Raw genomic sequence first — 14,731 nt, forward strand, 5'->3', positions numbered from 1 at the left:
TTTGAACCTAGGCAGCCTGGCCCCAAAGTCATTGCTCCTAACCCCCACCTATTGCTGACTATAAAGAGGTGCTGGCTCCCTAAATTCCACTTCTGTCTAGTTTCCTCTCCTAGTCTGAGAGAAGGGATCTAAATTCATTCTCCCAGGACAGTTTCCAGCTCAAGGGGGTAAGCAGGACAGGAAAATCCCTTTCTAAATGTCAGATCCCAGGCCCAGCCCAGAGTCAGGCCTCAGTCTCCCAGAAGGGAATGTGGACTCTACCTGACTCCTTTCCCAAAAGCTAGACCTGAGCTTCTCAGCCTTGCTTACTGCAAGCCAAAGAGGTTGTACAGATCTTCAAAGTCTTCACAGCGTTTGATAACTTGCTCTGAGATTTCCAGAGGCAGAGAAGTGCCACTGCCTACCCTCATCTCTCTAACCCCGGAGAGATGGCAAGCATCATACCTTCCCAGCAGTGGACAGAGATCCAAGGCCTCTCTGTCTCTGCCATGATAATCACATTCACAGCAATTCCCAGAACCTCAGTTCTTGCCACCAAATTATCCCTTTCCTCTCGCCTCCTATGCAATAACATGAAGGCAGATCCTCTGCTTCTCTCCAGAAAGACACCCGTCTTCTACCCAAAGCACACAAAACACTGAGAAGTCCTTCACACTGTCTGACCTTCAAAGGCCCTATTACTGATAAGTCTCTTCCCCCAGCTTCAACCCCAAAATTATGTGAGGAGAATGGAAGAGAAGGGCCTCCTAGGGATGGGGAAAAGCCCACACACGCCATCTGGGGCAAAAGAGACAAAGGAACACCCCCAGAGACTTCCCCTCACAAACTTGAGGGGGACACATCTCTACAGATAACAGGACAGACACAGCATGAGGCACCTGGGGCTGGAGTTTATTGCAGAAGAACAGATAGACACAGAGATTAAGAGAGATGAGAAGGGTGAACTGTGGGGTCTGTGCTCATAATCCTACGGGGAGGGGATGGATAGGAGGCAGAAGTCCGGACGGGGTCCACCAGATGGTGGAGGACTCGGCCTGACAGCAGAGGAGCTGCAAGGAGTGATGCCCCGAGCCAAATTTGGTCGCCATTCTTCAGGGTGATAGCTCCGGAGACGCTGGGCGATGTCATTAAGAGGGAGCCCGGGCCCACTGAGGGATGGCGCATCCACGTCGTGGGGCACCAGGGTCTCGAAGGCTGATGGTTCAGGTTGGGGAGGAAAGGAGGGTTACCCGGATCCTCACCCCCCGGCGGCCTCTGGCGTCTCTCCGGGCATCTGACGGCTTGGGCCACGGCTAAGGTCGCTGTGGCGGCGACGGCGGCTTGGCGGCAGCTGGAGCTGGGGTCTCGGCCCTCCGGGGGCTCCCAGGAGGCAGGAGATGGAGGCAGCAGCAGGCGCTGGGGCAGGCGGCGCGCCAGGGCGGGAGGCACACGGAAGGGATGGCGCGCTGGGCAGCGGACCGGCAGGGACCGCTGGGGGTCTCGTGGGGACCCAGATGAGACCGTAGTACACCGCGAGCAGCACGGCGGCCAACGATACGCAGAGGAAGTAGGCGCAGACCGGAGCGAGGCGCAGCCAGCGGCCTCGCGGGCCCTCGCTCAGCCCGGCGCTGCCAGGGCTCTCGCCGCCACCGCCCACGCAGCTAGTGCCCCTCATCCCCACGGCCCACTCGGCCCCGCTCGGCTGCCGAACAGGCCCCGCCCCCGCCCCGCCTCGCCTTCCAAATCATCCTCCTCCGACTCCGCCCCCCACCAGGCATGGTCAGGCCGGGTAACAGAGGGCCTCCTTCTGGGTATAGGCCCACCCACTCCGGCCAACCACTACCAAGAGGCCTTCTAACCATGCCGCCTCCTCTCGCCCTAACACAGTCCTCTTTTCGGACTTGAACTTCATCCAAGCTCTACCTCCAAGCCCACTCCCTTTCCAGGTTTAAGCTTCACCCTTCCTTTAGCCTCATCTGCGTCTGTTTTCTCTCTACAAATATGTCTACTCCAGCAACCGAACTACCCCCTTTCTCCTCTGGCCTCAACACACTCCAGCCCGAGCTCCACCCCTTTCCTCCACACGGCCCACGCCTCGGCCCCGCTCACCAGTTAGGAGCCCCAGCCAAGCGCAGGCCTAGCCCCGCTCCCCCTCTCACCCTACCCCATGTTCTAGATCCACCTACCAGAATTCTGGCCCTTCCCAAGCATCCTAACCCCGCCCCTTGTGGGACTGGCTGCAGACTCCCGCTCTCCTTAAGCTGCCCTCTCAGGCATTCTGAGTTCTAACCCCGCGTCCCTAAATTCCAGCTCCGCCCCTCACTCCAATCGCTACCCTGACCCTAGCTCCTCCCCCACCACCTTTAATCTCTCTGTCCCTAGAGCCAAGAAGTCCTGAGTGGGCACTGGGGAGAACACACGCTGGAAATCCAGATAACCCCCTCGTGACGCTCCCTCCCCATCAAGGCGGGGAAGCTTCAGTCCCCTCCCAGCAGCGTCTTCAGGATTTCGGAGAGGCCTGCGGGAGGGGGAAGACATATCAGGGAGGTAGAGAATGGAAGACCCCCTTCCTCCCACCTCTTCCGCCACGAAAAAGCCCGCCAAGCACAGCAACCCAGCCCGCCCATGCCAGAAACACAGTTCAAGGGTTAGCGGAAGCACTGCATTTAATAGACAGGGCTGACGCCCGAGAAATTGAAGCCCTTCGGAAGTCATCAGCTATTTGCCATGCCCCACCAGATGTAAGCTCCTGGAGGTGGGAAATTAGGTCTGGGGACTGGCACCTTGCCCCTCACGGCCTCCATGGGAGGCTAACACGGAGGCGATGTCCCCCATTTGTAGGGCCTGGACCGAGTCTTCACAATTTAGACTACTGCCCTGGTCCCACCCTGTTCAGTGACCCTGGCTCCTCCCCCCTTACATTTAACCCTCTCCTGGCTGGAGTGTGGCAGAAGCAGAGGACAGAGGAGCGAGGCAGGTTAGTGCAGAGTGCGGAGCGCGTTGGTTCGGCGGGCGCGGTCAGCGAGCAGCCCCCGGTGGCGGAGCGACCGCCACCACCTTGCTGAAACGCACCCTCTGGAAGTCAGTGATCTCCGCTGTCTCCTGGCCCTCCGGGCCGACCTCTGGGGAAAAAAAGAGAGGATCAGGAAAAGGGAACAATCTTCCCACCTCCCCTGTCCCAAGACCTCCCTCCCCAGTTTAGCCATGCCCCCCACCCCCAATGCCAGTGGAGTCTTGTCTGCAGCTGGCCCCGCTGAGCGGTTTACAGGCCTCAGACTCCTTTAATCCTCTCAGTGGATTCTCCTGAGCAGAATACACTATCAAGGTAACCCTGCTTACAACAGAGGAAACACAGGACATTCCCTCAGATACCAGTCCCAGCTGCATCTCACAGCCCTAGCCAACCTCCCTCAAGCAAGCCCTAGTCACCCGCCCTCCCCGTTTCTTGCCCACCACCTGACATTACATTATCTATTATCTAAGTAGTCCCTCCTTGGTGTGGAGGACAGTCCCTGGTTCAAATTCTGACTCCTGCCCAGTGGAGATGGGATTAAGGGGTTCCCTTCTTGCTCCCGTTCTGTTGATCCCAAAATTCAAATCAATCCACATTTCTAATTTACCCACCACCTCAAAACTCTAATCTCACCCACAGTTAAATCCATTCCACCCTTTTTTTTACTTTTATCAGCACCAGGCGCAGTGGCTCACACCTGTAATCCCAGCACTGTGGGAGGCTGAGGTGGGAGGACTGCTTGAGCTCAGGAGTTCGAGGCTTGTCTGAGCAAGAGTGAGACCCCAACTCATGAAAAAAATGGAAAAACCCAGCCGGGCACAGCTGCGAGCGCCTGTAATCCCAGTGGCCCCAGAGGCTGAGGCAAGAGGATGCCCACAGCCCGAGTCTGAGGTTGCAGTGAGCTACGACGCCACTGCCCTCTGCTCAGGGCATAGGGTAGAACTCTGCCTTGACAAAAAAAAAAAAAAAAAGGGGGCAACTGTGCGCAGATACTTTTACCAGCCAGTTAAATTTCAAAGTCTGCCTCTAGTTCCTCCCTTAGTAGCTAGGTCCTCCCGGTTACCTGTACCTTGCTTCCCAAAAGCTCTGGCACATTTTTTTTTGAATAGGGTCTCACTCTGTGGGGCATCATTGTAGCTCACGTTGCAACCTCAAGCGATCCTCCTGCTTCAGCCTCCCAGTAGCTGACAGGCGCCCACCACCACATCCAGCTGATTTTTCTATTTTTTGTAGACATGGGGTCTTGCTCTTGTCCAAGCTGGACCTCTAAATTCTAGTGCCACCCCTCTACCTCCTATGTCCCACTTAGCCCCAACTCTCTCACAGCAACCCCATCCTCAGCCTAGTCCAGCATTCTGGCCCCACCCCTGGTCCAAATTTTACCCCCACATGCTTCTGGTGGGGCCTCCACCCTTCCCCATCCTATTTGCCCAAACTCTTCTGCCCTTCAGCCCCACAGAAGAGGAAGGTGGCCACTTCCACCTCCTTCCACCCCATGTCCCCCACCTGGAGTTGCCTCAGACCCCTTCTCTTCAGCTTTCTGGGCTTCTGTGAGGCTGGGCCCACTTTCCAGGGAGGCAAGGGCTGGCTGGTCACCTCCTGGGAAAGGGGAGGCCCAGTTAAGCCCCTCTCCCTCCTCATCCTGAGAGGAGGTAAGGGGAGTTAGAGGGGCTAATGGACACACTTGAGGGAATGTCATGTGATGATGTGAATTCTTTATTGGGGAAAGGGCTCTGAATGGCCTGGGGCAAGCTCTGGAGCAGGCATTCCAGAGACAGAGGCACAACAGTACTGAGAGGGCACGAACTGCCCTCCCCAGCTGCCAGGGTTGTGGGGCCCAGCCCCCAAGCTCCCACCTCTGCCACCAGCCACACCCCTGGAGCACGTGCACACAGCCAGCCAGCTTCATGCATTCCCAAAAGGCCAGGCCTCACCCGATAAGAGGACGCCAGCCGGGTGGGCAGTCCGGGGAGAATTCAGCTCCATCTCTTCACCCCAGTCAGACACAGGCTGGTGGCCACCAGGTGGTGAGAAGGGGCTGGAAGGTGTGGTAGGGGACTGGGGAAGGGGCAGGGGCTCCTGGGGCCTGGTGGGCCCGCTGTTGGCCTGCTCACTGGTAGGGTCCCCAGTGGGGTCAGCTTCTTGGGGTTGGTCATCTTGGGCTGGTTCTTCCTCTTCATCACCCTCTTCTTCCTCTTCAACATCATCTTCCTCATCCTCATCCTCACTCACATCCTCCCACTCTTCATCATCCTCCCCGTCATCCTCCTCCCCCTCATCCTCAGGAGGCCGGTGGGCAGGGGTGGGGGTCTCAGGTGGCTGTGGGAACAGGGCAGGTCAGGCAGGCATGGCCCCCAGCACCTCTACACACCTGCCCCAGCAGTAGCCCTCCTTCACCTGTGTGGGAGTCTCATTGGGGGAAGTAGGCTGTGGGACCTCAGAGGCTGGGGACACTGCTTCCTCTTTCATCTCCCAGCGGTCATCATGGTCACTGGAGGGGACAGAGAAAAGAGGTGAAGAAGGACCTTCTTATCTTCTACTTCTCCTCATGGAGGGGCTGCCCAGAAAAGACTCAACATGTTGGAACACTGAGGGAGTGGTGAACATATGTTCCCAAATGTCAGGGACAGAAAGATAAAAGGGGAGGCCAGGTGGCAGGAAGGGAGATGGGGGGGGGAGGGAAGGGAACAGATAAGGGTAAAGCCAAGAGCCATACCCCAATACCCTAAAACCAAGTTCCTAGAGATAGCCAAGGCCAAGACAGGGACAGACAGATGGACCCATCTGGCAAGTCAGAGAATACCCTGTGGACAGCCTGGGAGGGTGAACCTTCTGGGCAAGGACGCCCCCACCTGTAGGCACGAGGGACTGCCTTGGCCCGGGGTCGGCTGTTCTTCCTTCTCCTGTGGCTGCTGACTTCAGCTTTGTGCTGGGATAAGAACTCCCCAAATGTCGGGGGCTTGGGGGGGCGGGCCCAGGCCTGGTCATCTACAACAGAACCCGGGATGAGTTGGGGGAGCACAGCACACCGGACTTTCCACCCCCAGGGCAGACGTCCCACCATATGGCTGCCTCCTCCCACCCAAGGTAACCCACTCACCATATCGATGGGATGGCTCATGGCCAGGGGCGGGGCCATCCTTAAACCTGCAAAGAGAGAAAGGTAGTGAGAAAGTGGGGGTGAGCAGACAAGGAAACAGGGAGCAGGAGGATGAGGAAAAGGAAGGGGAGGTGATCAGGGTCAGCAATCACATCAGAAGGACAGATAGTCAGGCAGACAGAGGACACTAAATTGGATGTGAGACAAGACCAGGTGGTGACAAACAGAAAGAAAAAGGCTCAGACTTTGGCCCCAAAAATACAAATTTGAGGAGGGTACCACCGACCCTTGGGTAAGTACATGACACCCAGCTCCTGACTGACCTCATACCCTGTCACTATCTCACGTCTCAGCTAGGCAGTCTCTCCTGCTACACCCATCTTTCGCCTCAGATCCTTGCATCTGCTGCTCCCAAACATTCCTGCCCAGATCTTTTAGCAGCTTGGTGAAGTGTGTTGCCTCACCTTGGAGACTTTCCTGAACCCCCCTCTACAATAATATTACAGGCCAGACACAGTGGCTTACACCTGTAATCCTAGCACTCTGGGAAGATCACTTGAGCTCAGGAGTTCCAGACCAGCCTGGGCAAGACTATCCAGAGCAAAAGCGAGACCCTGTCTGTATTAAAAATACAAAAAGTAGGCTGGGCACGGTAGCTCACACCTGTAATCCCAGCACTCTGGGAGGCCAAGGCCAGTAGATTGCCTGAGCTCACAGGTTCAAGACCAGCCTGAGCAAGAGCCTATCTCTAAAAATAGCTGGGTGTTATGGCTGGCACCTGTACTCCCAGCTACTTGGGAGGCTGAGGCAAGAGAATCACTTGAGCCCAGGAGTTTGAGGTTGCTGTGAGCTATGATGCCACAGCACTCAACCCAGGGCAACTGAGTGAGACTTTGTCTCAAAAACCAAAAAAAAGAGTCTACTAAAGATAGAAAAACTAGCCGAGAATGGTGGTGGGTACAGCTACTTAGGAGGCTGAGGCAAGAGAATCTCTTGAGCCCACAAGTTTGAGGTTGCTGTGAACTGTCATACTATCCCACTCTATCTGGGCAACAGAGTGACACTGTGTCTTAGGAAAAAAAAAAATATATATTATACATGTAAGAAAACTTCAAAAGAATATAAAATGGGGTTAAACCCAAAATTGCCAATTTTTTTTTTTTTTTTTTTGAGACAGAATCTCACTTTGTTGTCCCAGATAGAGTGCTATGGCATCACAGGTCACAGCAACCTCAAACTCCTGGGCTCACTCAATCCTCCTACCTCAGCCCCCAAATAGCTGAGACTACAGACACCCGCCACAACGCCTGGCTAATGTTTCTATTTTTAGTAGAGATAGGTTCTTGCTTTGCTCAGGCTGGTATCGAAGTCCTAAGCTTAAAGGATCCTCCCACCTCCACCTCCCAAAGTGCTAGGATTACAGGTGCCAGCCACCATGCCCAGCCAAGTTGCTGATTTTTAATTTTTTTATTTTATTTATTTATTTTTTTTTTGTAGAGACAGAGTCTCACTTTATGGCCCTCGGTAGAGTGCCATGGCATCACACAGCTCAGAGCAACCTCCAACTCCTGGGCTTAAGCGATTCTCTTGCCTCAGCCTCCCGAGTAGCTGGGACTACAGGCGCCCGCCACAACGCCCAGCTATTTTTTGGTTGCAGTTAAGCCGGGGCTGGGTTTGAACCCACCAGTAGGCCGGCGCCCTACTGACTGAGCCACAGGTGCTGCCCAGTTGCTGATTTTTAAAAGCTGCTATTCGTTGGCTCTTCCAGAACCTTCTTCTTGGCTATGGAAGTTGATCCTCATGACAATGACAGAATGACTGAATATTTCCTGGGGCCCAAAAAGGGACAGAGTCAGACTTGAGGAATAACAGTATCACTGGGATAAGATGGTGAGGTATGCAGAGATGCTCAGGGATCTGGACTGGAGGGGTCAAGTCAGAGAAGCGAGGGAGGATAAAGGTCTAATCACTACAGACTATGCAGCCACCACTGTACCCAGTGGGCAGTTACTTTCCTGCCCAGCAAGGCTGAGTGTATTAGCTAACTGGATGGGGAAGTGTATCCCCTCATCAGTCTGTGCATCTGTGCAGCGCCATAACAAGTGTCTCCCCAAGGCAGCTGCCACCTCAGCCTGCACCCCAGAATGAAGGCTGAACTGAGTCCAGCCTGCCTCAAGGAGCCAAGCCTTGCGGGACCCACAGCTTAACAGTGAGACCCTGGATCAGCCAAGCCCAGCTCACCCTGAACATGTGGGAGCAGCTCTCATGTGCCGCTAAGATTTGGTGGCTGTTGCAGAGCACCTGTGTGTACACAGGAGGAGAAACCAGAAAGAGGTAAAAGAGTTAGGGCTGAGGGCCAAAGTCGAGGAGGAGCCAAATGCAGGAGAGTGGGAGGAGACTCACATGCCATCTGTCTTCTCAGCATCCCACTCCCGCCGCCACTGGCCAGTGGGTTTGCGGTGTCTCTGCAGCCGCTCCTGGTCGATCTTGTCTCTCTCCTGCTTCCAGCGCAGGTACTCTGACCGCTCCCGGCCGGTCATGGACAGCGTCATGTCTCCAGCACCACCCAGGCCGGCCCTACGGCCCTGCTCCCACCCCACCAACAGGCAGTCAGGGCCCTGTTACAAACCCAACCCCCACCCCAACCCCCAAGTACAGAGGTGGATTTGCTTGCTGAAGGTTGGAGACAAGAACCAGGTCAGCTCAAGCAGCACCTCCTCAGAGAGGCTCTCCCAGACCAATCTTGCTAAAGAAGCAACCCTCTATCCCTCACCCTGCTGTGCTTTTCTTCACGACATCTGTGTTCCCTGACATCTTACTGTATTCTAGTTTATTTAGCTCCTACCAGAATAAACTTCACCAGGGCAAGCACGTTGCCTCATAACTCTCATCCCCAGCACCCGAAACAAGTGCCTGGCACACAGTAGGTACCCAGTAAACAATACTAATGATAGTAACAACAGAAAACCTCCAAACCCATAAAGGTATAGTGACTAAAACAGTGTGGCACCAGCAGAAGAACCCATAGAGAATTTGGGAATGAACCACTGAGTGCAGTGACGTCATGTGTCTCCACTGCTCACACAGCATCTGCCACATGCAGGGTACCTCATAAATGCTCCGATTTTCAAGAATGAGAGGAGACTTGCCCATGCAGGGATCAAAGCATGCCCCAAATCCTTAAAATTAAAACCCTGTTTTACCAGCACACAATGCCAGAGACACATACTGCAGCCCTGGTCTATCTCATTCCTGCTGTGCATTCAGACCTTGTCAGAACACTGAATGTCCCAGGTAACCCCACAGCCAACACCCACCTGCCGCTCATGCTCGAGGCCACAGCGCACCCGCTCAAAGTCAGGGCCACCCCAGTTGCGTCCATGCCGGCGGCTTCCCTCCCGGCGGTCCCGCTCAGGCTCCTCCAGAGGCCCACCACGTCTCCGAGGGTCGTCCAGGAAGTTCCGCACAGGGTTTGGCTCAAGAACCCCTTCCTGTGGGCACAGCAGCAGGGTTTGGCAGGCTCCCCGGAAGCTGGCTCAGGCGGCAGAGCCTCCACCACTCTAGGGATGCCCATGCTACTGACCCGCTGGTTGCGCTCATACTCTGCAATCTTCTCCATCTCCTCATTCATCTTCTCAATGTTCTGCCTGCGCCGCTCCTCCCACTCCTGGGGTTAAGGGAACAAAGATGGGGACACATGGCAACAGGAAGGCCTACCCACCCACCTGTGCAGAAAAGGATTAGGACAGCAGGCCTGAAACTGCCCTCTTTGGACAAGCCTGCCTCTTGGCTGGCACCCAGAATGTGCTCTCATCATGTTCCCAGGCATCAGTGAACCCAGAGGGCTGCTCCCTATGCCCAGGCTGAGCAAACAATGCAGTACACACTGCATATGGCCTTCCTCCCAGGGACCCGGAATATTGGTGTGTACTGGGCAGAGGGGCCAACATGACTGTCTCCAGTTAAAAATTCTTCATGTGTGGGTGGCGCCTGTGGCTCAAAGGAGTGGGGTGCTAGCCCCATATGCCAGAGGTGGTGGGTTCAAACCCAGCCCCGGCCAAAAACTGCAAAAAAAAAAAAATTCTTCATGAGTTAGGTGGCACCTATGGCTCAGTGAGTAGGGCACTAGCCCCATATATTGAGGGTGGTAGGTTCAAACATGGCCCTGGCCATACTGAAGCAAAAAAAATAGCCAGGTGGTGTGGAGGGCGCCTGTAGTCCCAGCTACTTGGGAGGCTGAGGCAAGAGAATCGGCTAAGCCCAAGAGCTGGAGGTTGCTGTGAGCTGTGACGCCACGGCACTCTACCGAGGGTGACAGGGTAAGACTGTGTCTCTAAAAAAATGAAAGCACTGCACAAAGCCTGCCTGATAGATAGTGCCAGATAGAGAGGAAAAAGAGAAGGGTAGAAAAGATAAGCAGGTAAGCACACACTAGAGAAAGAACAAGGAGACAGGCTCAACACCTGTAGCATAGTGGTTACGGCGCCAGCCACATACACCGAAGTTGGCCGGTTTGAACCCAGCCTAGGCCAGCTAACCAACAATGACAACTGCAACAAAAAATTAGCTGGGTATTGTGGTAGGCCCCTGTAGTCCCAGCTACTTGGGAGGCTAAGGCAAGAGAATCACTTGAGCCCAAGAGTTTGAGGCTGCTGTGAGCTATGAGACCACAGCATTCTATCGAGGGCAACATAGTGAGACTCTGCCTCAAAAAAAAAAAAAAAATGAAAAGAAAAGGAGACAGAGAGAGAACACACAAGCACTGGTTGGGGGAGAGAAGAAAAAGAAGAGGTGAGAAAGAAAAAGGAAGAAAGGGAGAGCAAGAGAGAGGCAGAGAGAGACACACACCTAAAGATGGGCCAATGGGAAAGGAGTCCATCTGAGAGTAGCAACAGAGAAGACGAGACAAGGAAGAGTCTCAGCCAGGGGCTTTAAGCCCTGCCCAGTTCCTACCTTGGATTTGCGGTCAGAGGTTGAGACATCTCCAGCTCCAGAGAGGTGAGGGGATCCCCGGCCACGGCCCCTCCGGCCACGGCCCCCACCTCCTCCTCGAGGCTGCTCCCCAGAGCTGTCCTCCCAGTTTCGGGATGTCCGGCCCATGCCTGCCCGGCCACCCTGTTTTAAGGGAGTCCGGCTCCCCTTGCTGGCTCCTGAGGGCCGAGAGGTCCCGGGAGACCTGCGGGAAGGACCTAGACTCTTTTCCTGGAGAGAAAGAGGAAATGTAGTACAGTCACTGGGTCATAGCTGCCCTATGTCCAGAGGGCAGCTACCAGGATCAAGGCGACCTACCAGTTTGGGCAGCTAGGGGGACTCCCACATCCCAGGCCTCAACCCTCGATGCCTTTTTACATCCTCAGGACTCCCCCACCCTGGAGATGAGCTCATCACCTCAACTGCCATATTTTCCTTCTCCACCATGCGGCCCTTTCTGGGAGCTGTCACAGCCACTCCCTCGAGTTCAGCTTTCCTGCGGTCCTCTTCAATCTCCTAGGAGCAAGTATCCAGGGCAGAGGGGGTGTCAGGTGCCCTGTCTCCCACCATCCTCCCAAGTTACTCCTAGTCTGGCCCCAACACAGGCCTCTCTCAAAGCTGATCATCTCAACATCTTCCTTCAAATGCCAACATGTTGCTCCCTGCTCAGAACCTTCCTGTAAGTGCCTGTCTCCAGGTAAGTGCTTCCTCACAGCCTATGCGACCCTCCAGGATCTGGCTTTATTAGCTTCCTGACCTCCTCTCTTCCCAACTCCCTCTCGATCACTCTGGCTTCCCCCATTGTTCCCAGAACATATCAGGCTCACACTTGCCTCAGTACCTTCGCACAAGCTGATCCCTCTACCAGGAACACTCTTTCCCCAAAAAGCCATCAACCCCTCACCTCTCTCAGGTCTCAGGTCAAATGCTGCCTCCCAGTGAGATGTCCCAACCACCCTGTAGAAACCATCTCCTCTGTCATTCTTACTGTTCTCAACTTGTTTGATGCCCAGCATCATGTAGATTTTGCTTACTGTCTGCCTCCCCAACTTTAACAGAACCTACACCCGAAGACAAGAATCTGTCTATGTTGTTCACTGATATATACCCCAAATCTAGAAACACTGCCTGGCATATAACAGAAACTTTTTTTAGATGAATGAATGCATGATGAATGAAAAAATGAAATCCATGCCTCCTTCTAGATCCCATCTCAGGGATAGCCTACTCCTGGGCTGTGTTCTGGACTCTCCCTCTTCCTTCCCCGGGCCATCAGTAACTATATTGTCCTCAACAGCCCTGTTCTGAGCCAGATACCTCCTCTTCCTTGAAGGTTTCTGCCCCAGCTTCTTCCTCCATCTCTAGTCTCCAGTATTGCCTCCTCCCATCCACTACCACAAAGCAGGGATTCAGGATCTTTCTAAAAAGCTAGTCTTCTTTGAGCCCTTGCTCAAAGCCTCCATGGCTCCCCAGCATGCTCAGGAATCTAAAACTCTCAGCCAGATGGCATTTAGGGCCCTGCAAGACCTAGCCCCTGCAGACCTCTCCAGAATAATTCTTCCCCAATTGGCCCTCCAACTTTAAGCTCTAAGCTCTCTCTTCCTTCTAAGTATTTATACAATAACTGCTCCCTCTGCCTGAAACATGGTCTCCTCTCCTTTTCTTCTTTTTTTTTTTTTGTAGAGACAGAGTCTCACTTTATCGCCCTCAGTAGAGTGCAGTGGCGTCACACAGCTCACAGCAACCTCCAATTCCTGGGCTTAGGCGATTCTCTTGCCTCAGCCTCCTGAGCAGCTGGGACTACAGGCGCCTGCCACAACACCCGGCTATTTTTTTGTTGCAGTTTGGCCGGGGCTGGGTTTGAACCACCCTTGGTATATGGGGCCGGTGCCCTACCCACTGAGCCACAGGCGCCACCATCCTCTCCTTTTCAACTAGCTAATATTATTCACCATTCAGGCCTCAAGGTGCCCTCCTCTAGGAAGCCCTCTCTAATGTCCCCCAAGCTGGGTCAGCAGCCCGCTCTCAACTCCCAAACACCCCTGAATTCCCTCATTCAACCTTGCCAATGAATGAAGACACTGAATGAGGAAGGAACTGTCTCCCTGATTAGACTTGAGCCTTAAAAAGAAGGCATGGCTCAGCACCTGTGGCTCAAGCGGCTAAGGTACCAGCCACATACACCTAAGCCGGGGGGTTGGCAGGGGGGAGGGTTCAAATCTAGCCCAGGCCTGCCAAACAGCTGCAACCAAAAAAAATAACTAGGCGTTGCAGCGGGCACCTGTAGTCCCAGTTACTTGGGACGCGGAGGCAGGAGAATCGCTTGAGCCCAGGAGTTGGAGGTTGCTGTGAGCTGTGATGCCACAGCACTCTACCCTGGGCGACAGCTTGAGGCTCTGTCTCAAAAAAAAAAAGTAGGCATGGGACTGTCTCAGTCAAGGATGTATACCTAGCAGCACTCAGCACAGGGCCTGGAACAGTGAACACCTTGAAGACTATTTACAAATGAATGAATGAATAATGTAATGGAGGAAGGAATGTCAGGCTAAGGCCATTGGCTTTTATCCTGACAATGATGGGGGTCCATGAAAAGGTTTTAAGGAAGGCAGAGGTGAGAAAAACTCACTGCGGGGAAGAGAGGGGATGGGGTCTCCCAGGGCAGGGCTAGGGCACCTGGTAGCGCCGGATGAGAGCCTCATTCTTCCGACGAAGAGCCTCGATCCTCTTGTCCAACTCAGCATCCTTCTCCTCCTTTGATTTCAAGTCCAGCGTGGCTGCCTGAGAACAAGAAGCAATTGAGCGATGGGGGAAAAATCACCTCCACCAGGGCCCTCAATCCAAGGTCTGAGAGTCTTTCCCCTGGATACAATTGGGGAAGAATACAATACAGTTTGGGGAAGAATATAATTCTTCCTCTTCCCCAAAGCTCAGATTCTAGAAATCCCATTTTTACTCTCACCATTTCGATGACTGGGTAGGGCTGAGGTGCCAGCAAACCACCCCTTAAGAATCTGGATGCAGCACTGAGGGTTCCTGAGGGCAGAGGGAAAAAAAGTACTAAGGCCAATGGCCCCCCAAATCAGCTTCATCCTCTTCCATATTGAGGGCTCCTCACATAGACACACACACCAAAAAAAAAAACCGTATCTCACGAGAATTCTCCCCCTCCCTCTCACTCCCTCTCCCAGGGCTAGCCCCAGCCCTCCACGATCTTTGCGGACTTCCCATATAAACTATGTAGTCAAACCCACCTCCGGAATGCTCCAGCCCTGCCCAACCTCTTAGGGAAACATCTAACATTGCTCTCTTCCAAAGGAAGGTTCTAGTCTAGCCTCCACAGCCTTGTGGTAAGAGTTTTAGACCAGGTCCCCTTCCTAAAAAGAGCTCCAGCAGCACAACCGACACAAGAAAGTTCCAGACCCACTGTCCCGTGCCCATTCTGGTGCCGCTCACATGCAGGTGAACATTCTAGCTCTGCCGGGGAGCTTCGAAATCATCCCCAACCCTGCTCAAAGTTCGAATTCCACCGTCTCAGAAAACATTCTAAGTCCGCGCCTCCCTAGGGGATGTCCCAACCCGCCTCCTGCCTCCTGAGAAAGCTATGCCTACCCCCTACATTCCCTCCAAAAAAGTCCGAAAACAGACACAGTACCCACTATCAAGGCTTC

The 14,731-nt window shown here is 54.1% G+C and overlaps 2 protein-coding genes across 2 annotated transcripts; both read right to left on the reverse strand.

The window, feature by feature from the left end:
- Window positions 1–870: 870 nt before the first annotated feature.
- INAFM1 (InaF motif containing 1) lies at window positions 871–2,850 on the reverse strand. The gene is made up of 2 exons (XM_053605492.1): window positions 2,716–2,850; window positions 871–2,497 (listed from the first exon to the last, which is right to left on the reverse strand). The coding sequence occupies exon 2, from the start codon at window positions 1,652–1,654 to the stop codon at window positions 1,238–1,240; it is 417 nt and encodes a 138-aa protein (XP_053461467.1). The 5' UTR covers window positions 1,655–2,497; window positions 2,716–2,850; the 3' UTR covers window positions 871–1,237.
- Window positions 2,851–4,600: 1,750 nt separating this feature from the next.
- On the reverse strand, window positions 4,601–14,500 carry CCDC9 (coiled-coil domain containing 9). The gene is made up of 12 exons (XM_053605482.1): window positions 14,315–14,500; window positions 14,023–14,096; window positions 13,737–13,841; window positions 11,481–11,579; window positions 11,046–11,294; window positions 9,676–9,759; window positions 9,410–9,583; window positions 8,496–8,677; window positions 6,093–6,139; window positions 5,845–5,980; window positions 5,390–5,483; window positions 4,601–5,311 (listed from the first exon to the last, which is right to left on the reverse strand). Exons 1-12 carry the CDS (start codon window positions 14,361–14,363, stop codon window positions 4,898–4,900), a joined length of 1,707 nt encoding a protein of 568 aa, XP_053461457.1. The 5' UTR covers window positions 14,364–14,500; the 3' UTR covers window positions 4,601–4,897.
- Between the last annotated feature and the right edge of the window lie 231 nt (window positions 14,501–14,731).

Source organism: Nycticebus coucang, chromosome 10 (assembly GCF_027406575.1).
Source record: "Nycticebus coucang isolate mNycCou1 chromosome 10, mNycCou1.pri, whole genome shotgun sequence".
Classification (NCBI taxonomy): Eukaryota; Metazoa; Chordata; class Mammalia; order Primates; family Lorisidae; genus Nycticebus; species Nycticebus coucang.